Source organism: Toxotes jaculatrix, chromosome 17 (assembly GCF_017976425.1).
Source record: "Toxotes jaculatrix isolate fToxJac2 chromosome 17, fToxJac2.pri, whole genome shotgun sequence".
NCBI lineage: Eukaryota > Metazoa > Chordata > Actinopteri > Toxotidae > Toxotes > Toxotes jaculatrix.
The window spans coordinates 17,357,185-17,381,239 of record NC_054410.1 but is presented as its reverse complement, the minus strand read 5'-3'; the positions used below and the strand labels follow the sequence as shown (position 1 = coordinate 17,381,239).

The following is a 24,055-nucleotide window of genomic DNA, read 5'->3' as shown; positions in this document are numbered from 1 at the left end:
GATTGACCTTATTTTTATGTATTTATTATATGCACATTTATCTTCACAGCACCAGAGTGGTCAATGATTAGTCAAGACACAAAGTTGTCATGTTAAAAGCACTGGCTGCTCATAGTGTAAATGTACTGCCATCTGTATGGCCATCCTGTTAAACTCTGCCTTTGTTTACAAAAGGTTTGATTGTGTTAGGTTGTGTGATTAAGGTCAGGTGTGTGTATCTTTACATGAACCTTGATACCCTGTGATTAAGTATCTGTGTTGTCATTAATAAAGCAAAATTAACACCAGGCAGTAAGTTAAGATAGAACCTTAACTTAGCAGCAGTTGATTTCATCAGCATCAAAACTGATGACAGCAATGGCAGTTTATGAATGCTGCATTATTTATTTCTCACACCAAAGCCCATAATCAATAATTATCTAATTTAGCCATGACCGTAAGTTTGTCAGGCATCTTAAACTGAAAGTAGTAGGCAGTATGGTCAATAACTAGATGTGTAAATTGTAGTCGTTAGAGATTAGATAAAGATTGTTTTCTTTAGTAAGAAACTTACAGCACTTCTCAAGAACTGGAGCTGCAGTGCCAAACTTCATGCCATTGTAAACAGATTCACTGTCAAAGCATGCCTTCAAACATGCCCACCTGCATCCACATACAGGAGTTTAAAGCCAGTGCACTGATGAATTGTGATAACATAGCAAAGACAAAAGCTTGAGGTTATTTGTTTTGTAAATCCTGTTACCTGTGGTGTCTCACTGTGGACAACGTTCTCTCTGTGCCAGTATTGGCTGGCCAACTCTGTCTCCTAAAAATTACGTAAATATACTACTGGACTGTTTTCCCAATCACACTGTTGTAGCAATATAATCGTGGGCTGATTATGTTCAGAGGCAACTTTTTTTTTAAAATCAGGGAATGAATGAAGCAGTAAATTCATTAATGACTCAACAGAAGGTGATTTAGGTAGATGATTAGAGTACAATGCCAATGACTGTCCCACCAGAGACTGGGGTTCAAATCCACAGGCCTGTCTGTGGTTATGTTTATGCTTTAAATGCACCTTGGGTCAGGTTAGACAAAGACTATGGGTTTGTTTAAATATAAATAATGTTTCTGTCACTGTAAGTGGATACTGTGCTGCAACACAGTGCTGGGTATTTTGACTGTAACACAAACATTGTGTTACAGTTCACAGACAAACATTGTCTGTGAACATTTTACTGATATGTTCACTATCATTGTATAGACAACTTGCAAATCTATACATAATTTATACATAATTAAAATGCATTTGCTGTTGTATGTTGGATTTATTAAAGGAAAAGCTTCACAGTGCTGAATTATTATTATTATTTTTTACATCAAACCATATGTTTGTCATACATCTAAATCTAAAACTGAAATCAGCAAGCATCATTAACAGCAAGTGTAAGCATCTGGCTTTATTTTGAAAGACACGCACAAGCTGAACTTCAGATGAACCATGTTTCTGAGGACACATTACACCCTTTTTCTTTCTCCATATCACAGACAGAAATCTTCCCATATAATGTGTGTTCGCCTTTAACTGTCACAGTGGCAGAAAATGTTTGTTTTCTCCAGCATGAAGCTCAGAGCACTTCTCACGAAATGGAGCTGCCGTGCCAAACCCCATGTCATGGTGAACAGATGCATTAATTCAAAGAGCAGCAGACAGATTCCAGATAATTTCGACAACAGCCAACGCACTGATTAATTATGATAACGTAGCAAAGGCAAAGTCTTGAGTTGTTATTTGTTCTGTAGATCCTGTTACCTGAGATGTTTCACTGTAACGACCGTTCACTGTGTGCCAGTATTGACTGGCCAGTTCTGATTCTTTAAAATTACATGAATATACTTTTGAACTGTTTTCCCAAGTACTCAGTGGTCAGAGGCAACTTTTCTCTTTTGTTTCTTTTGAATGAGTGAATGAATGAATGAAGTGCTAAATTTATTCATGACAGTGGATTCACCAGGAGGTGATTTAGGTAGATGATGAGCGTACAATGCCCATGACTGTCACACCAGAGACTGAGGTTCACATCCACAGGCCTGTCTGTGGTTAGGCTTATGCTGTAAAAGCACCTTGGGACAGGTGAGACAAAGACTATGGACTCGGTCAAATGTCACTATAAGTGGACACTGTGCTGCAACACTGGGTATTTGACTGTAACATGAATACATTATTTGTGAATGTTTTACTGATATGTTCAATATTAATGTATATACGACTTGCCAATTAAAATATCATCTTCATTAATTGTATATAAACATAATTTCTAGGGGTCAAGGTTGGGCTGGCAGTCCTAATGTTCACATCAAGGCTCAGACTACAGCCTGTCTGATTAAAAAAAAGAGTTGATGCAGCATCACACAACATTCAAGACCAGCTCAGCTCTCCCTCACTTTACACAAGTAGAGTGTGAGAGACCTCACTCGTGTTATCAGAGAACAGGGGTTACAGTATGACTGACTTGGGTTCACAAAACATATTTTCTCTCTTGACCCTAGTCAAGATCATACTTCTCCAAGCGATGAGATTACACTCTCTGAGATTTACTGACGCCCCCAACAGACAGGAGGGGAATGAAAGTTTATTTGTAGTACTCACCGCATTAAAACATAGTAACTGTGAAAAGGTTTAATTGGGAAAAAAAATCAACATGTCTGTGCAATATGTTCCACTATCCTGGGCTTCCATGGGAACTGGCACATAGGATTACCTTACCTGCTCACCCTGTCCCTATACACTTGGAATAGTAAAGAAAAGCCACTGATGGCTGCTGAATAGCCAGTACTGCTTATGTAACTGGGATTATCAGCTTACCTTACATCTCGTTTTACCTCTGAAACATTCTCTCCAGCCAGTGGTGATTGACAAATGAAAGGGTACAATATGATTCAAAGGAATGACATTTAAAGGTGAAACCTGCTTGTTCATGTATTTTTTTGTCAGTGCAGAAAACTGAATACATACATGTTCAGTGTGAGACACTGCTTTATGCAAATCAGGGACAGCTGCAATTGCATGTCTTGAGTGAAAAAAACCACATGTATTTTTCACAGGCAATACCATACATGGCTTTAACCTCCCTTAGCCTTGCTCCATTGCTACTGTGCCATGCCTGCCAACAGTGTATCAACCTGTTGTCGATTAACCTGATCTGTAGATTAATCAAAACATATGTAACCCCAGCTCTTAGGAATTTGATTAGTTTTGCAGGTTATAAACTAAAGTTGAGACATTTCACTCAAAACCAGTTCTGTAACCTTCATGGTAGTGTTAGAGGGAAATCAGGGGATCACCAAAATGATTATGATACATTTGCATGGAGCCACGAATGTCCTCACAAAATTTTGTGCCTATCTATTGAGTGGATGTTGAGATATTTCACTGGATAAAACACCAGGGCAAAAGTCAGGGATCACCAAAGTCATGCACTGTAGTTATACAAAAGTATGTACAGCAAAATGCCTCAAGCATTGTGTGCAGCAGCTTTGACAGAGTGACCCTGCAAGGTGTTTGATCTGATTGAAACAAGTCTGTCAAATCCTGATCCTTGCATGACACCGGTGACAGGGAGAAGTAGCCAAATGATAACAAATCACCATCAGATCTCTGTTCTGTTTGCACAAACTGCACCAGCAAAGTCATGTGAAATTGTGCTTCTTCTAATCTTCCTTCTCCTCTGTAGCTTGGAATGGATTTTTGTGCCTGAGTTCTACCAGTAAAGCAGCAGTGCCAATATCTGGGTCATCACTGGTTTTCACAGATGCAGTACATAAAAACTGGTTTTTATCTTGACTCCGTAGTGGTGTGGTGGAGTAGTAGTGGATCTAGGGATGGCAATAATGTGTCAGCTGGTTGGTCTGTCGGTCAGTCTCTTGACTACGACTTTGGCATTTTGGGTTTTTAGTGTAATGTCTTGAAAGTAAGTGGATGGATTGCCATTAAATTGTGCTTAGAGATACTTATACCACTTTATACTTCTATGCGTTTTACTTCTTTATATTATAGTTTTTCTTCTAACAAAGTCTATTTGACAGTTATAGCTGCCAGTTACTTCTACAAAGGTATATTTTGCATACAAAACATATGACGAGTTTATACAATATTGTGCATTTTAAAATAAATTAAACTACCCAACATTGTATAAAGTTAGAGCTGAAACCATTAGTTGATTAATCAATTTGTCAATTGACAGATAATTAATTGCCAGTTATTTTGATAACCGTTTACCAATCAATTGATTAATCAAGTAAATAATATAGTAATATGGAGATTAATCCATAATAATAAAAAAAATCATAGCCATACAAGCTCCACCTCAACCAGCTGAAACAGTAAAGTAAAATCTCATATGTAATGTGACGCACTTTCTGTTGAGACAAATAAACTCTGTTATACTGCCATCTCTTCACCGGTTTATGTTCACAACATCATAAAACCCTTGGTTCTTGGTCACCAAAGAGTTTTACTCTGACACCACCCTCTGGACAATTATCACACTTACATCAACACAACAGCTAAAACACGTTTTCATGTTGCTGACTGTAGTTAGTGTTGTTTTAACCAGCATGCGCTTAAAGTTATTTCTTAAATGTTAAAATAGTCCAGAAAGGAAGAATATTTCAATATCAGGTTAATATCAACTTACAATCCAGTTAAAGAGTTATTTATTTAAATTATTTAAGTCTCTATAATCATACGGCAAATGATTTCTGATTTGTTTTAAGCAACTGAGCCTCTGTTGCTGGCTGGGAAAATGGATATGAAAAGAGAATTTATTTCTATGTTTAGTACTGAAGTAAGACTCCTTCATATTGAAAAGAAAATAAGTTAGAATTAACATGTAAGAATGCAGGACTGATATCTTCTTTATTTAGGAATGAGTCATGTGTCTATAGAGATTTCTTTGAGGTGGGCTGTAATTACAGTAAGCGTAATTGTGTGTGTGTGTGTGTGTGTGAGAGAGAGATAGAGAGAGAGAGAGAGAGAGAGAGAGAGAGAGAGAGGTTCAGAGTGTCACTACTGCTATTTCCTGTGGGCGATGTTGGGGGGTATGTCCTGCCTTTAAACAAATACAGGAAATGCTGTCCGCATGATGTACTTCACAAGAACACACCCTGGTGTCTTCTCAAACACACAGGTCTCTGGCTTGTGTGGAAAATTTGCTGTATGAAGACGTCCTGATGTTGCTTTACTCAGTGTTATGATTGTACCCAGTGGTGTCTGATTTTTCTCATCCTTCTTTATCTGGATGGTAGAACTGGACATCTGCTCATACCAAGGGAAGGCTACAAGAGGTGAAGGGAGCAATAAAATGATCAGTATGAACTGCAAAACCTGCATACACCAAACAATGTATGGGTGGACCCTTTCAGAATAATGGGATATAATCCTTTAATTCACATTTTGTGACCATAAACAAAAGCTGACAAATCTTGTTAGAGATCAGAATGATACCGATAAATACTGATGTTTTATTTATGTTATTCAATTTTTTTCCATTGTGAACACAACTGTATTGTTCTTTTGTTTGAACACAAAGGTTTCAATATTTTTGAAAGACTTATCTGGTAATCACAGCCACCATCATACTTTAGCTGACACTTCAAAGGCTCCACACAGGTTTTTGTAAGTTACTGTGCCTGATTAGACCTCAGGATAAAGTTGAGCTGAGAGTCAAGTCATCTAAAGTCCTGTACTTGACTTTGATACTGAAATAATACACCCTGTTGCTGCACCAACAGGGTGTAAGCTGTACACCCTGTTGGTGCAGCAAAACTAACAGAAGAACAAAGAGAGCTGTCAGTCAAGTGCCAGCATGTACAGGCTTACACAGGTATAACTGGAGGTGGAATTAAAGAAAAAGCACTTGTGTAGGTGAAAGAATATGGCCTTTAAAATATGTTTTTACAGAAGCTGGATCATCCTCAGCTTAATTCAGAAGGCAGATATTCACACATGAGTTCATTTCTAAGGGCAGTTTGTGTGGTCTTAATTTGTGTTAGTTAATCTCCTGCCCCTCCTTTCTATTCTCGCACACCACATACACTGTTGACAATGATAATGGCTGCAGATTTGAAACTCAGAAAAACCTTAGTTTTGAAACAGTGGGTTTTTGAGGTTGACAAAAGAAGACTTCTCGTTTCAAACTGTTTATTTTGCTGGCTGAAACGACAGCTGTTGCTGGCAGATTTCGTCCGCTTAGTATGTAATTAAGCTAACATAAGCTTCATGTACAAATAAAATGGAGGACAGTAAATATAATTTACTAGTAATACTAAATAGGGAGTGATTCTGGACACAGCCAAGGTTACTAGTGCAGGTCTGTCAGCCAGACGTTAACTCACGAGTGTACATAAAAGTTTAATCAGTTTATTTTAGATTTTTTTTAACTTTACCATTTAGAGTGTGTTGTAAGGATTTAAATGAAATTACTCTGCCTTGTTTTTGCTAAAAATGGACACTGTGGAGACAGAAGGTTTAACCCTCTGACGGTATCATGTTTTAAACACGGAAGAATCTGTCTGCAGAGATTTGTTTTTTTTAAGTACATTATTTAACTGCCTGTGTGAGCTCAGTGGGTGGAGGAGTGCTTTACTCTCTTTCCTGTGATTGTAGTTGGGGGTACTTCCTGTGTTCGAACAAACACAGGAAATGTTTGCAGTCGCATGAATGTCCTTGGCATATATTTCCATCAAAAACAGTACATTCTGTCTACATAATCTCACACAAGGGTACGCGTATGAGGTACACATTTTTAAAAGGTACCTTGGACGACTGAATTGTATTTTCGGTTGTTTTTGAACAATGCATATGAGTGAACAATCATGTTTTCTTTTCTTTTTTTTTTAGAGTGTAGTCATATGTAGACACCATGTCCCATAATTCCAACATGGCAGGTATTGTGCTTGTATTTATAAAATACACTCATACCTGATCTCCTACTGTAAGAGTCTGGGTTTGGACACTAACACCCACGTAAGTGAGTCATAAAATATTTTTCTTCTTTACTCAAGATCGCATAGTTTTGCATATAAGGTAATAAACATTTGACACTGGACGATTACAATATAAACAGTTGCTATGAATAAGAAAGTGCAGGCTGACATTTGACAAGGGTCAAAGGTTCATTCGCTGCAGCAGTTTCTGTGCCTCCGTACACACAGTCCATTCGTAATGTCAAAGTGTCTCTGAGGTTCTGAACCCTGCATGCTTATGTATTGTAAGGCACCACAATTAAGGGAGTCAGCTTAAATGCTCAGAGCCTAATGGAGCCGGAGACATCTGGAGAGTCAGTCAAAACACCGCTGAGCCTGCCATTGTTGTCTGTTCTAAAACGGAACTGATATGCGGGGTCGAAAGAAAGAGCCTATAACTGCTCCTAAACATGATTTCCGTCTTTAGTTTGTGTCCTAAACAGGATACAGGAGAATAACTGCTAGTTTCAGACACACACCACTTGTTTTTCGGCCACGAATGGACCACCACATATTGGTGACATTTTACCCAGAAACTCCCGGGGACCCTCTGGACATCAGCTGATTTGTTGATCTCTAGAGCAACTATGTTGTGGATTTTTCTACTGCAGCTCATCAGCAGTGTTAATGGTTTGTCTGGACCTGAACATGAGACTTTGTGCACTTCGAACGCCTGCTTCACCCTACACATGGACAAGGTGAGCTTTGCAAAGGCCAGTCAGAACTGTGTCCACAACGGAGGTTATCTGATGACTGTCAGAGACAGAGAAGAAGAGGATGTGCTGCACTTGCTTCTCTCACAAATCCAAGGACAAGGACAAGAAAGGGTGCTTAAATTTTGGATTGGGTTAAAACTAAACAAAGGGGACTGTGTGTTAGCTGACAGTACTCTCAGGGGGTTTAAGTGGGTATCTGGGGAGGAAGATTCCCACTACTCCAACTGGGGAGAAGAACCTGTCTCCACCTGCACAAAGGATAGGTGTGTAAAGGTTCATTACACTTTACTGGGTCAGAATCCACTGACATGGGCTGTTGACACTTGCAGAAAACCTGCTTTTTACGTATGTAAGTTTTACTTTAAGGGAATGTGCAAGCCTTTGGCCGTCCTGGGACCTGGACTAATTACCTACAGGGCGCCCTTCTCAGAACAGCCACAAAGAAGTGAAATGAAATCGTTTCCACTCGGTACATATGCTGAGATATTATGCAATGACAAACAGCAAGGCTACACTGTGTGTACGGGGGAGAACGGCTCCTATCAGTGGACAGACCCTGGGCCATTTTGCAGAACGGGAAACCCAAACTGCGCGATCAACAACGGCGGATGCGAAGATTTCTGCCTCCAGGACGCAGATGAAGTCCGATGCCTTTGCAGAGACGGTTATGAGCTGAACGAGGATGGACTCACTTGTCGGATTAAAGACTCGTGTGGGGCTGACACCTGTGAGCATCAGTGCGTCATGGGGGAGTCAGGATATTCCTGCAAATGTAGACATGGGTTCAAACTGGATGAAAACCAGCGCAACTGCTCTGATATCGACGAGTGCCAGTCACAGACCTGCGAGGGTCATTTGTGCGTAAATACGCAGGGCAGTTACACGTGTGCGTGCGAAGACGGCTACGAAATGATCGACGGTAAATGCAGTGATGTGGATGAGTGCGCGCAATCAAGATGTGAGCACAGCTGCTTAAACAGTATTGGATCCTTCTCGTGCTACTGCAACGAGGGCTTCACTTTAGCCCAGAATGGCCACTCGTGTGCAGACATAAATGAATGCGTCAGTAACCACTGCCAGTTCGCATGCAACAATACTGTGGGCAGCTTCTTGTGCGCGTGCCCGCAGGGCTTCCATCTAGAAACCAATGGATCGACGTGCGCTCCCGATGTGACAGAGGCATCAGCTGCTTCATCAGATGGCCCAGCTGACGAGGACACACAGGAAAACTTCACGGAGTCCTTAGCCAGAACCACCGTTGAGCTCCAACACCAGTCCCCTCACACTGACTCACCGCTCCCAGACCTGTTGAACGTTACGCACATTGGCCAGGAGAGCAACACATCGACGGTGACAAGTTTTGCCAAGATTTTTAATTCCAGGGTATTAATCTGCGTCCTCGGTTCAGCCATTCCTCTGCTCGCGCTGGTCGCAGTGACTTTAGCTGTTGTTATTTTTCGATGCAATCGCTCCAAAAAAGAAGCCAAGAAAAAGCCTACAACAGATGGCTACTGCTGGGTGTCCTCTGGTCTGGATCCACGTTTAGAGAAACTGTACGAGTCCATCTTGACTGATGACCTATGACCTGATAGTTAAGGAGAAGACTGTTTACATGGATTATCATCTTTATCTAATTTATGTTTTTGTTTGAGCAGCCTCTGTGGGTTAGGGTATGTGATGTCGGCAAATTTGTAAAATATCAAATCACGAATCTTTGACGTGGCACACAAGTAAAAAAACCCCCCCAAAAACAGTAATCCACATAGAGTAGAAACATTTTGGGTATATCATGGGAAATAGCAAATGTGCAAGAAGCGGAAGTGTGTGCAGGTGTTGGTGCAAACTCGTCCTGAAGGGGTGAAATGATGAGGGTTAAGATAAGATTATCTCTGATACATTAACATGTACTTCAATGCTGTAGCAGGTTGAGATGAAGCTCATTTTAACTGCATCATATACATGGAGTAGTTTAATCTATAGCAATGTAAGTAAGTAAGTAAGAAAGTACAACGTTTACTTCTGAACTGTAATGAAGAATTAAGTGGCATGAGATGGAAAGTACTTCAGAATTGTACTTAAATACAGACTTAAGTAAATGTAGTAAAAGGAGTTGGCACATCTGATTATACTGGCAATGGAAATGGTGTAATATTCATCAAACCAGTGTATATTGTATAAAGCTAAATATATTGTTTCTTCTGAAATATGAATATGTTTTTGTACCTGTATTTTCAGTACATTGAACATTTGCTTCGCCAACCTTGGAAAAAAACCAGCAGCTTGACTTTATCTCACTTCCTTCCTTTGCTTCTACCCGTGTCCTGAGGGGTGTTCCCTCCAAAGTAGGCAGCATCGAAATTGTCTGCAACTTCAAACAGCCAACATTATACGATGATCTACTGCACGACATCATGGCTTGCCTGAAACTAACGACACTGGTTATTTTGATGTCAGTTATTTTTTTATTGTCTTGTAAGACAGGATTTGGCATGAAGCAGCCTAGCACCTGTAGGCCTGTTTGTACGGGAAGTGACTGCATAACTGTTAACCAAGAACGAGTGGATTTTAAAACAGCAGAGGAAGCATGCCGTGACAACAATGGGGAACTGATGACACTTCAGCCTGAGACAGATGAGAATATCCTTGACAATTTGAGTCAAGAATTATTTGGAAACTTCTGGATCGGACTGCATTTAGCAGCTGGCACCTGTAGCAACCTTTCGGCTCCACTCAGGGGCTATGAGTGGACCTCTGGCAGCACACCCAGCAGCTTTGTTCCGTCCTTTGGCATCTGGAAAGACAGCATTAAGGTCTGCTCTCCGAGCTGTGTGTCACTTTCCAAAGATCAAATGTGGACAGAGAGACCGTGCTTGGACAAAATAGATGGATATTTGTGCAGAACAAAGCATAAGGATGCATGCCAGGCACAAGAATTATCAGAACCGAGAGTTTTCAAAAGCTCTAAAGGCTGCTCAGCAGGCCCTTGTGAGCACATTTGCAAAGATGTGGAAGGGGGTTATGAATGTTCTTGTTTCACAGGATATAGCCCAGACAGCAAAGACCCGAGGCAGTGCAAAGTATACTGTGGAGAACAGAAATGCCCCATTGTATGTGATACACACGATTCATGCTCATGTCCTTCTGGATTTGTAAGGAATGAGAAATTCTGTGTGGATATTGATGAATGTGAGATGAGGGAATGTGCTCAGGGGTGTGAAAACACTTTTGGAAGTTTTGTGTGCTCCTGTAAAGAAGGATTTGTACTTAAAGGTCAAGTCCACTGCGTCAAAGCAGAGCACAGAGAGGGTTTTGTGATCACAACTCCCATCACCACAGCTTTTCTTCAGTCTGACACTAATTTAAATACTGTGAGGGCTTCTTCAACACCTGCTGGGGGTCTTCTCTGGATAAGGACTTTCATTGCTTTGGCTGTGGCCATCTTCATATCTGTGGTTTTATTTTGTTAAGAGTCAGAAGCGCAGAGAACAAAACTTCAACCAACAGTTTTCTGCCATGACTCCAGAGTGTTAACACTGATTCAACTTGATCTTTAACATTTACAGTTTGGAAGACTTGCATGTTGTGTACTGTTTTAAGATTTCTGAATATAAAACTGGTAAAACTACATAAGGCTGAGGAAAAATGTCAAGAAGAATCCATTTGAAATGCATATGGACTATTCACTAGTCAGACGTTCAAGGTGGAGCTGAGAGTTAATTTTGATATACTTTGATATTCATATATGTGCATATGCATGGAGATGATGATGTGAAATAAGAGTTCTGAAGTTCATGAGTGACACAGTCTTTAATCTGAACACCAGAGTCATTTTGTGGTCACTTATGGGGGATGTAATATAATTAAAATCTAAGTTCATTGATTCTTGTCATCATTCTTTCTCTTAGAGTGCCATCTACTGTTCTGTTGAACAAACTGCAGTAACATTTCCCTCAGTCATCATTTATTCACATGGCCAGAAAGGATATGACCTCTTGTTTTACAGATTCAACACTCTCACTTCTCAGAGATTATAAAAAACTGCACTTATCAGCTTTGCATGCTGGGATTTCTATGGCTATTTTAAGAACAGAGAGTAGTCGTGACAGATCTGAAAATGTCTGCCTTAGTTTCTCTTCCTGTAGGTTGTCCGTGATTAGCAGCTGGTTCTGCACAGTTTTACTGAGCAGTGCAGGAGAATTATTTATTCTTTACATCTTTGCAGACTTTCTCCCTACATAGAAAACTGTGTAGATACCTTTTCCTTTTTACCCAATGCTTCCCATGGTTCTTCCTCTCCTCAGTGGTCATATAGTGAAACATCACTCTGGCATGTGGTCTGACACCCTGAACCGGTCCACACTTTGTCTGGGTCAAATGAGTCACAAGCCTACCTGCAGAACTCAACAGACAAAACCATAAAGTGTAACATCATAGTAAATCTGTGTATATTGTGTTGTAGTTTCATATTACAGTCACTAGATGGCCCTGAAGAGATTAATTTTACTGATTGCATCAAACCAACCACCAATAACCAATTATTCCCTGTGAGCTACAGCAGAGCAGCCTCTCCCTACTCTGCCTTAAAAAACAGGTAATCAGCCTGTTAATAAGGCAACAGGTAACTAACAGCGGTTAACTTGATTTTACACAAATTAGATTGTTAATCAAATCGGCTCTGATCTGACCTATAAAAAGCAGGAGGGGAAACGTTTAACATCACTCAGTGATGCCCTTATCTCATTCAGTGCTCCTGATCTATACAGGTCTGTTTCCTCTCCACTCCTAGAAAAGATACACTCCAGATAAGAGCGTTGTCAAACAGTAATTCCGGCCTGTAATCAGTGAGAAAACACCATGGCTGTTAATGAGCAAACACCACACAAAAAACATGGCTGAATCAGAGGTGACAGAATCAGTGGTGACAGACATCTCACAATGGGAAAGTGGAACAAAACAGACCAATTAATGATATTAAGTATGATGCTATAACTAAAGAAATGATAAGGTATTGTCATCATCCTGAAGAAAGTCCCATTGCAGTCAGGAAGTTGGACTGAGGTCAGATGTTTAAGTTGGAGAATTTCATGCCAGAAAGAAGTCATATTTGTTTATGATTTATTTCACAAATTTTTAAATTCGTGAAATAAAAAGTAATTGTATTAACATCTGAAGATGGACTCATTTTTAATGTCTGGCTGCTGCAGGGTTGTATTTATTTCTATATATTTCACCAAAAAACTCAATGACACAAAATTCTATGAATCCTATTTTTGCGCACACATACACAAGCCTGTTTTCCCAGTTTAAAAGGCAGAGGTGGAAAACTGACTGTATCAGGCTCCTCTTTTGATTAGATCAGTGGCAACTACTATTGACCTATTTTGTGTGTGTGTGTGTGTGTGTGTGTGTGTGTGTGTGTGTGTGTGTGTGTGTGTGTAAAGTAGGAGTGTAGTGTTGATAAGGCTGGGTAGTACAAACCTAACGAACCTGGCTAGCACCGGCTGTAGCTGACATAATCTCAACTGTGTCAGTAAATATAGGCCCTTTGTGAACTTCATCAGCCAATCACAACAGGAGGAGTTCACTTTTTGGGATTGAACAGTGACAAAAAAAAGAGGAGTGTTTGTTTGCCATGCATGTGTGGTGGACAGCTTCTCAGAGAGCTCTCTTTTATGTTACACATATTTTTATATGTATAATATTTACACTTTATGCATCTTCATCATCTAATCTATATTGTTTCAAATGTGTGGACAATTTAATTTGTTGCAGTTGTTTTTTTTCATGATTTCAACTGTGAATAAATGAGTTATTATTGTTCTGTTCAACTTTACATCATAAATGCCATGCGCAATGTGTTGAAGGTGCATGATGAAACGATAAATGAAACAATTGAGGTGCACTATGTTAAAAATTCTGATTTATTGCCTGAGTAAAGCCTCACAGGAAACTTCTACTTGTTAAAGTGAGTGCAAATTCTGCCTCATTCAGCAGCCTGGTGCACCTCTAACCTCTAACATGTCACTAAACCCAACCTAAACTTCCTAATACCTGTCTACCTTAAGTATATGACCAACAGACTTTATTTTACACTACACTGTTCAGTGCAGTGTAGCAGGTAACTAAGCCTGTAAGGCAAATTACGGGTTAAACAAATTATCCTTGTCTCAAACGTACGGTACGTCTGCTAACGTAAACACGAAACATGGGGCCGTCACCTTCGCCTCGTCCAATCAGAAGGTAGGCGTCAGTCCACAGCACAGCTTCATTGGGTTAAAGTTTCTTCCCCTGCTGCGCTCATATAAATAATAACAACCGAAATCTGGGCTAGCATGTGGGGACAGTACCTGCTGGACAAGTAGTTGGTTTTCAAACACATTTAAAGCAGTCTGTGAGCTGAACACTGTGTATAGTTAAGAGAAAACACTGCAGCAGGTACGAGCAGCAGCATGTCGGTCGACAGCGTGTTTAGGACCCGCTCTCTCGGCGTGGCCGCCGAAGGTCTTCCTGATCAGTATGCCGACGGCAAAGCAGCGAAAGTCTGGCAGCTGTACATCGGAGACACGCAGAGTAGGACGCAGGAGTACAAAAGCTGGGTGGTGTCTTTGCTGAAACAGCAAGGTGTGCGGAGAGTGCTGGATGTAGCCTGCGGAACAGGGTAATGTCAGGTCGACTCAGAATTTTACACTGGCACGTTTTCGAAGGTTTTGGCTGGTGTGGCAGTGGACGTCTCACCAAACTCCATTTAATTTAATATATATCATTGTACGACAGCAAACTAAACGCATCTGGTTGAAACGTTATTGTTTTTTCTAAATCTGTAGCATCAAATCTCTTATTCGGCATTGGTTTTTACCTTCAATCACACACCGTTTAAATAAAAACACACTTTTGTTCCGCATATTTGGTTTATTGTGAATGTGGTATAACCAATTTTAAAAGTACATGCATTGGCTAGTATGCACTGAGTTGTCTGTTGACTTTACCAATGTGAAGACTGATAAAAGGTGTGATGAATGATTGGGGGTGATTTTGCATGATGTGAATATTGCCACGTATCAGTAGGAGAATATAAGAGGCTGGCACTAGATTTAAGACCTTCAGTCTCATGTATATCATTCCATTTGTCCACATACAAGTTGTGATAATTCAATATATTTAACTAGGAAAAAAATAAGTATCTTCATAGACAAACAGGTTCGTTTGACTTCTCTGGAATTCCAACTCGTTGACCCTGTTACCTCTGAACAAAATCCGGATTAAGCCAGAGAATAATGAAAGAAAGTGCAGAGTTGCACAAGCGTCTGTACCAGTTCCTGCCTTCAGCAGCAGTCTGGGGCTGGGACCATGAGTTTACACATGTTTAGTAAGCGTGATCTCATATCAAAACTGAGAAGGCTCATGTGGCTGAAACAAAAGCTACAAGGTGTTATTGTGCAGCTCCTTGTACATTTAGGGCTACTGAATTGGGGATGTACTGTGTTGCTTGTAAAGCTGGAAGCCAGCTGCTGAATGACATTTGTGCAGAATAGCAGATGTAGGGGTCAGTGGTTGATGAGCTGGTGCAAGGCTGCTGCAGTGAGTTTTGACTGGTTCCCTGTAGTCTGTTTACTTCCACTGATACTGAATCTGGGACCTGAGACAGCAACAAGGCCACTGACTGAACTCAGACAAGAAGACACCCCTCTGTTAAAGCAGCTCAGCTGTTTTTTTTTGGTTTTTTTTTCTGGTAAAAATTTTGCAGGAAATGCAGTGTTATCATTTACTACAAGAGTTTTGACCCTTTGGCTGATGAATGTTACAGAGCTAATAATCTTTTTCATAACCTCCTCCAGTCTTGGCCAACACTATAGTCATATACAGTACATCTCAAAACAAACACTGTAAAGCTTCATATCTCACAGAGCACAGGTGGTGTGGATGTGTTTGTCCATGGAGAAAATCAGCGCACTGACTTCGACCCCATTCCACAGTAGTAGTGAGTGTCAGTAGCACGACCATCTGGGGCGATGTAAACACGATCATAGTGGAATGAGGTTACAAATGGCTCTACTATTTTTGGCTGTCTAAGTGTTCGTGTGATACCAGGCCTTCCAGCTGTTCTGTCAACAGAGTTCGCAGCAACTTATGCAAGAGAAGAATCTGCAGATCATGATTTGCAATCTACGCTATAATCACTGTGACTTGCAGATGAATTACCTTGGTCTGAACCGTAGAGGATTTTTTTTTTATCTGCTTTTGTTTTGTCTTGAGATTTATGTTGCACAATTGCAAGTGAGTCAGCCTTAACCACAGGCATGAGGCTTAACAATCGCAAGATTGTACCCTGCTTTAGTCACTGTTCGTCTTACTGCATACACACGGTTCATTTGCGGTTCACAGTTGTATATCATCTTGCAGTCTCCCCATTGTTGTTAATGATTGTAGTGTGCTACATTTATTTAGGTCATTGTCCACTGAATGTCTCTCCTGTGCTCTCGCTTTTACCTTTGACTCTGCCTCAGTTTGATTCTGTTGTTTTTATTTCGCTATAGTTCTTGAATGTTGTTTAAAATTAACTTTGCAACTAGTTACTGTTTTGAAAACTTATCATTTCACCACTTCAAGAGGAGTCCAGGCAAAACCCTACCAGCCTCAGGCCCAGACTGGGTTCATGTTATTCTGCCAGGTTTTCTAAATACAAGGAGCTTCTGGCTATCAAATACCAACTTACAAAGCTAATACCTGTAAATCATTAAGGTACTTCCTGTCTGTGTCATTGTGTCTCTCTTTTTTGTTTTGGCAGATGACAAATGTTGTCATTTGCCAAACATGACAAATATCCATGTTTGAGTGTTGTCTTTTGTCACCAGCCAAGCAGCAGTGTTTCTTTGAATAAACCCCCTCAAACATATGTGCTGTGAACATATTCTGGTTCAGACATGGTCAAACTGGTTAGACAAGGAAATTCAGCTAAATGAAGTTCACTTGTTTTTATATTTTAAGGGCAGGAAACACTTTTTTTTTTCATCTTAATGTTCACTTCTACTCTTGATTTAATTATATTGGGAAAATCATGTTTTGTGGCGGAAAAGCATTAATAAAATCCAGAGATAAAGTCACCGTTGATAAAACACTTCACTTTGCTGTTGTACAAAATAGTGTCTGTGTTATGCTGAGACTTTGCGGCTGTTTTTTCATACACAGAACTTGTGTTTACAGAGCATTTATTTTTTATTTTGTAGAGTTGACTCCATTATGTTGGTGGAGGAGGGGTTTAATATGGTGAGCGTGGATGCCAGCGACAAAATGCTCAAGTATGCACTGAAGGCGAGATGGGAGAGAAGAAAAGAGCCAGCTTTTGATCAGTGGGGTATGAAATTTTTTTCATTTTGTTAAGATTGAATTGTCATGTTTGAATGTTCAAAACACTGGAAAGTTACACATACTGTTGTCTTGACTGGATAAACTGAGGATGATATCTTACATTTGTATATTGGAAGGAATATCAGATCAGCGTTCCTCAGGTGACATCCTTACGTTTTCCTTTTCTCTTTGGCTTTTCCTGTCTTTCTTAAATGCAGTTATTGAAGAGGCCAACTGGCTGACGTTATCAGAAGATATTCAGAAACCTGGGGATGGCTTTGATGCCGTTATCTGCCTTGGCAACTCATTTGCCCATTTACCAGACTTTAAAGGTACATACTGTAAGGGATAATATGGGAATGTTTTTGGGTTTTTTGTTGTGGTTTGTAAGATACAGTTCTAGTCTCTGAATTGTTGATTTAAATTTCAACAAATATATATATGTGTCAGATATATGTGTCAGCAAAATATTACAGTTTTACATCTGTTGCACCTTTGACCACACCTACACAGTGTACTGACACACCGGGGAGTACACTTCTGCATCACTGCAGCAGGGTAAAAAGTTAAACCACGGGAGGTCAGCAAAAACAAAGTCTTCTCTAAGTTTCTCCTGATGTTGAATGGCTCTTAGGGGACCAGAGTGACCAAAAGTTGGCCCTTCAGAACATCGCCAGCATGGTGAGACCCGGTGGGATCCTTATCATTGACCACCGTAACTACGACTACATCCTGGAGACTGGGCTGGCTCCACAAGGCAAAAATATCTACTACAAGGTACTATAACCCAACCATTACTGTTTTTATTTGTCAACATGTACACTGATAATGATATATTAACTGTAATAAGCTGAGATCTGTACTGAACAGAGTTCGGAGCAGTGTCTCTCAGAGGGTGCAGTTTGACATGTATGTTTTATGTATGTTTTTTTTCTATGTAACCTATCGAGCCTCAATCCCTGTGTCTAAATATCTAATTTATAATGTGCAGTGTGTAACAATTAAGATCATAATCAGTATAATGTGAGTTGACTGTTCATAATCAGAGTAATAACCTCTGTCATTGGTTTGCATATTTTGGTTTCTGGATGTTGACAGGAACTGTCAGCTACCCACTTAGCATGAAAGCCTCTTTATCATCAACATGGTTCCAAGTCACTGATTCCAATCTTGTGTTGAAGTGTACTCTAAGTAGCTGCAACTCTGCCCATCCACAAACCTGTTTGCGGTTTCCCATCCACAGTGCCTGTTATGTAAAGAATTGAATACGTGTGTGTGTGGGGTGGGGGGGGGGGGACAGTTCACATAGTTTTCTTGGCTGTATGTTGATTTTATTGCGTGTGTTCTGGTAAACAGGGAGAATGCCAACAATTTATTGGCCCAGTGCTGCCAAAATTGTGGTAACATAAATGTTATTCCATCTGACTGATTAGTTGTCCTTATTTTTCCTTCAAAGTCCTGATTTAATTTACTTAGATATTGAACAGGCTAGAGGATGACATCGATAAATTTTGGAATGATTCCCGTAGAAAAGAGAAACTCCTGAAAGCTGGTCAGAGACTATTCAGTCATTAAAGAAGACCAAAACCATCAGTCTGAACGGCACATAAAAAGCCTCTTTCAAATGTAAACTTTCTGCTATATCTGATTCTTCTTTTCTTTGTGGAGAGGACTTGGACAGACAGTATTGTTTATGAATGGTTTACTTACACCATCCCTAGCAGCAGCTGAGTTTAAGACCTAAATCTCTTGTCAGAGCCTGCCGGATATTGTGAGATTTTCAGTGAAACTGGCAGCAGAGAAACAGAAGGAAATGTGCATGAAATTGTCGAGTTTTAAGATACGTTTTTGCAAAGAGGGAGAAAAAAGCAGATAATGTCAGAAGTACTGACAAAGAGAAGCAGTTTGGGAAGCTATAAAAATAATGCAAGTAGCAAGATGTAGCATCTACTTTGCTGGTAAAACGCACATTTACTAGTCCTACAGTTAATCTCTCAGAGACTGAGCTTTTTTTCTTTTTTTATATTCCAGCAAAACTTTGCAGTCGGATATCAGAACTTTAGACAAACAACCAGTCCTGCAATTTACTATCCAGCCTTTTGGCAAAAGCTCATATATATATGAAACTGATAAAGACATAACAGCAGGTGGTAACAGCAAGGAGCCATATTTGACTTACATTATTTTCCTCATAACATTCCAGCCAAAGTAGGAACTATCCAGCTGGAAGGCCTAGATGTAAATACTAAGTCAACAGTTGCGTGCTTGAGCAAAATCCACTTCTGATACTCCCATAATCCCAGAATCTGCTCTCATTGTCCAACTCTCTACTCCATAACAGTAAGAGCAACTTCATGTTGTTGTTGAGTCTCTTCTAATCAGGCTTCAGTTCTCACATTTCGACATCACTTATGAGAAGGTGAAAAGTTGGGTGAAGTGTTCTCTGTCGCCTTGTACTCAGCAGCGTGCTGTATAAACGTGTGTGTGTGCATTGCAGAGTGATCTAACTCAGGACATCTCCACCTCGGTGCTGTGGGTCGACAGTAAGCCTCATATGATCACTCTGGACTACACCATCCAAGTGCCCCAGGCCTCCCTCCAGAATCTTCCTGAGGTCAGGTAGGTCATGTCACTCTGCTCAGATGTTGCACTAATGTGCAACAAGTAAGATTTTAAGGTTGCAACTAATAATTATTGTCACTATCAGTGAATCTGTCCGGTTATTTAATCATTTGGTGTAAAAAAAAAAAAAATTGCCAAATCACAGTCCCTGTACTCCGAGGTGATGTCTTCAGATGTCTTTTTTTGTCTGACCAGTAATCCAAAACCCAAATGTAAACATAAGACACAGAAAAGTGGAAAATCCAAAATTAGACAGTGTTTGCCACTTAAAAAGTGACTTAAGAGTATGAAAATAGTACACTCACAAAAATTTTGTGTTAAAGAAATGGTATGAAAATTTGGAAATACATGTATCCGCTTTCATGTGGAGGGTTGGATGAGAAGCTCAATACCAGTCTCACATTTGTATTCTAATTATGAAGCTATATACAAATACACTTGAGATGACATGATAAGCACTTTGTATGAGAATTACAGCACCAACTAGATTTAAGCCATAACTGCTTTTATTTAGTGACAGAGTAATAAGACTTCATGATATCTTTTCAAGTATCTCTGCCTTTGTAGTTAAGATCAGGATAAAGGTTCATGTCACCATAGTAACTGTCACTTTTAAAGTCAGCCACAATTGATAGTATCATGTCATTTTACTTCTTCTGTGTGGAGTTTGTTCTCCCTGTGTCTGCGTGGGTTCTCTCTGGGTACTCCGGCTTCCTCCCACAATCCCAAAAAACATGCATGGGTTAGGTTAATTGCCTACTCTAAATTGCCCGTAGGTGTGAGTGTGTGCGTGTGTGGTTGTCTGTCTTTGTGTGTCAGCCCTGCGATTGACTGGCGACCAGTCCAGGGTATACCCTGCCTCTCGCCCATAGTCAGCTGGGATAGGCTCCAGCTCCCCCACGACCCTGATGGATTAAGCGGTAGAAAATGAATGAAAGAAAGGACTGACTCTTCAGCCCATTATAGACATGCATATGGACATTATAGGTAGATTCAAGAGTCTTTATTGTTATTATGCGAGCATAACGAATATAGATATATAAGGATGTAATAATGATAGTGTCGTGCCAGCCTCTGCACCAACCCTTGCATAAAGGTGTTTGTTTTGATCATATTTGTTTGTTTGGCAGTGTGGGTTGTTGTTTCACTGCAGAGTCTCTGTAATGTTACTCTGTGAAATCCCATTCAGTCAAGGTCGATGAGGTCCACTCCCTGACATATCAGACACAGCAAAAAGTACATTTATCAATGAAAAGGTGTGTGTGTGTGTGCACTCCTGTTGTCTTTCCTAGTAAATTCCGTCTGTCATACTACCCCCACCGTCTGGAGAGTTTCAAAGGGCTGCTGACCGAGGCCTTCAACGGCAAAATGGAGCACAGTGTCTATGGAGACTTCAAGACGTACGTCCCAGGCCAGACTCAGGCTCCCTGCTATTTCATCCATGTCTGTAAGAAGACAGCCTAAGAGCCCTACCAATATGCTCTTACAGTCCTCCAGATTTGGTTAAAATTATATTTGAATATATTTAAAAAAGATTTCATCTTAGAGTTCTTAAAAAAAAAAAATGAAGCAACTTTTCTTTTTTGGTCTTTGGTGACTTACCTTACCTCTTAAGTGATGAGAACATAGAGACTAATGTCATCCACCTGTCCCTGATAGACTGTGACTACATTATTATTGTAGAAATGATAAGACTGGCCTTTTAAGAGGATGCGGTGTCAACACTTTTTATGGCCTAGAAAGTTGTATATCATACAATTTGGCATTTTTAATTTTGTCTAATAAAGGTAAAATCATGTACCAATAGCTAAAATGTCAAAGCATCACAGCCTCTTTTCTGTCCCAGGAACAAGTGATTGATTTTGATCTCAGTATGTATCTCACTTTGTATCGGACCACTGTTTTATCCAAATCTGGTGTTTTCCCTTTGTGCCTTGTGCTGGTTTTTTGTTTTCCTCGTTTCTGTTTCCTCCCCACTTCACAATGTCCACGTATTTCTAAATGGTGCTGTACATTAGTGATATTCCTCATGAAGGAATACCTGCTGTTCGTTGCCTGCAATGTACAAAGTGCTCAGATATATTCTTTGACAGCTGTATTTTGTAAATTCATCACAAGGGTCTTAAAAACACAAACTAAGCATTTGTGTTTTGTGAATACAAATGCCTTAATTTTTCATGCGTTTTCAAGCTGTAAAAGAAAAACGGGCTGATTTCATTCTGTCCTACTGCCTTTGTTCAAGTTCAGGTGAATCTCTGACGGGTACAGCACAACGGCAGGTTAAATATTTCATGTGAAAGAGTCCCCACAATGTTCAGTTCATTTGCACAATTCATAGTCATTGATGTCAGTTTGATAAAACCAGAGAGCAGATAGTGAGGCTCGTGAGTCACATTAGTCGTAGTTTAACAAGGTGGGGCAGAAAATGAAACTCTTACCTGTCAGTCAGTCAGTCAGTCAAATCAAGTATCCTCCACCCTGAAGTGCCCTTTAGCTCCTCACTTAAACCCCTACCACCTCCAGATCTAATTGACCTCTGACCTCTCTGAAGCTGGGGATCAAAGCAAGAGATTTTCACACGAAAGCCTGCTCTTCAAACAATGAGTTGTGGTTTTTCAAAATTGAATAGAGACTTAGTTTATTGTAACAGTGTTGGCTTTGTTTGAGCCAAAGCCTTTTACATTTTCTGGTAATTTCCTCTAATGAACCAGGCCAGCAATGAGTTTCATAAATTTTAGAGTAAAAATAAAAGCTAACATTAAAGCTGGTTAAAAATGCAAACAGTTGCATTACCATAATAACATGGAAAAGCCAGCACCTTTATTGTGTTATCAACCAAAGATGTTTTTTTTTTGTTCCTCAATCTTTCAATTTTCTTGTTTCAAAAGTAGGAAAAACTTGAATGTAATTCAGTTGTGCTTCACAGACGTATTATGCAGTGTCTCAAATAATTGAGTTTACCCAAATAATGAGGGGGAACATGATGGAAGAATAATTTATTTTGCTGTATTATCCAAGTCCAAATATATTTTGCTTTGATACCAAATTAAAAATGTGTTTTTTTTATTGGAATGAGAAAGGAGCTCTACCACAGAGAAATCAAATATTATCACTGCCCCTGCTGTTTGCCTAAAAGAGACCACATGGTGCATTCAGATGTTGTGCCAGCTCCTCTTGTAGAACAAAATGTACGTTGCACAGTTGTGATACAGCTGGAGGTTCAGAATGTGGTGAGAGTGGCTGAATGTTTGAGTGAGTTTGGACGTATATGTCGAGATAAAACTACGTCAGAGCAGTCTTATTGTGTTGACAGAAAAAGTGTAAAAATTTTATAAAGTTTATTGCTTATTTGATTATTGGAATTCTTTTGCATGAAATTAAAAATTTGACATAAATGGCTTAGTAGTCATTTTGAGTGTTTTTGTTTTGACATATAGATATACAGCCACACAGAAGAATCAGTTTTTCACATAGTAAGAGAAGCAAACCATTTCTTTAAAAGAGAAAAAGAGACAGTTTGAAAACTGTCAAATTTAATCTGAATGTTGTTAGACACTATATTTACACTGATAAATCAGCTCTCATGCAGGTTGTATCAGTGCTGTATTTAGAAGAACTGGAACAGACCAGAGGATTAAATATGAAGACAGCCTGAATACTTTCTATACATTATTTGATGTAATTGTTCCATCAAAGTTAAACACTAATATCCATGTAAAAAGCACCAGTTTTAGTCCCTTGGAGTGCATTATACAGGTCTGACACAAGAGGGCGATCTTACATTACATGTACCTCACAGATGTGGAAACAGGACATCGAAAACCAAACTCCACAAAAAGTAAACTGCTGCTTTCTTTCTGCGTGATAAACATTATCACTATACCAGTGAAATTCTTTTACTTGGAGAAGGAAAAAAACCTATTCAAATATCTGATTTGATTTTAATGACACTGGTCTGGTCTCAATTACGTTTACTGTGGTTGCTAAACTGTTTCATATCTTGCTAAATCTGGCTTAGTTTACTTCTTTGTGCAAATCATAACCTATAACTAATGAGATTTTCAGCTTCTAGCTCTCTTTCTAGTGTCTGCAACAACACATTAAAAAAGCAGAGAACATTAGAAAGTTCTTAGGCCCAGTGAAACATACAGCTGCTTTACTGTCTGACATTTTGTGAGTGAGTGAAATTTCCTGCTTGGCCGATCTGACCTCTGAACATGAACTCGCTCACCATCAGCCAGCACGTCTCCCTGGAGTGGAGTGTCTGTAGCTCATCTCATCTTATGTCTCCGAGGTATACTATCAGACTCCGTGGTAGACGGCCGTGCAAGGAGCTGATACACAAACCAGATGTGAGAACCACT

General features: G+C 39.8%; 3 protein-coding genes across 3 annotated transcripts; all 3 read left to right on the top strand.

The window, feature by feature from the left end:
- The first annotated feature begins 7,390 nt into the window (after positions 1-7,390).
- Positions 7,391-9,310, top strand: LOC121197284 (complement component C1q receptor). Its single transcript, XM_041060831.1, has one exon. The coding sequence runs from the start codon at positions 7,596-7,598 to the stop codon at positions 9,306-9,308; it is 1,713 nt and encodes a 570-aa protein (XP_040916765.1). The 5' UTR covers positions 7,391-7,595; the 3' UTR covers positions 9,309-9,310.
- Positions 9,311-9,351: 41 nt separating this feature from the next.
- On the top strand, positions 9,352-11,604 carry LOC121197285 (fibrillin-3-like). Its single transcript, XM_041060832.1, has one exon. The coding sequence runs from the start codon at positions 10,136-10,138 to the stop codon at positions 11,189-11,191; it is 1,056 nt and encodes a 351-aa protein (XP_040916766.1). The 5' UTR covers positions 9,352-10,135; the 3' UTR covers positions 11,192-11,604.
- A 2,386-nt stretch (positions 11,605-13,990) lies between these two features.
- On the top strand, positions 13,991-23,089 carry gnmt (glycine N-methyltransferase). Its single transcript, XM_041061068.1, has 6 exons — positions 13,991-14,382; positions 16,949-17,076; positions 17,288-17,401; positions 17,704-17,846; positions 19,567-19,688; positions 20,984-23,089. Exons 1-6 carry the CDS (start codon positions 14,174-14,176, stop codon positions 21,153-21,155), a joined length of 888 nt encoding a protein of 295 aa, XP_040917002.1. The 5' UTR covers positions 13,991-14,173; the 3' UTR covers positions 21,156-23,089.
- Positions 23,090-24,055: the final 966 nt, after the last annotated feature.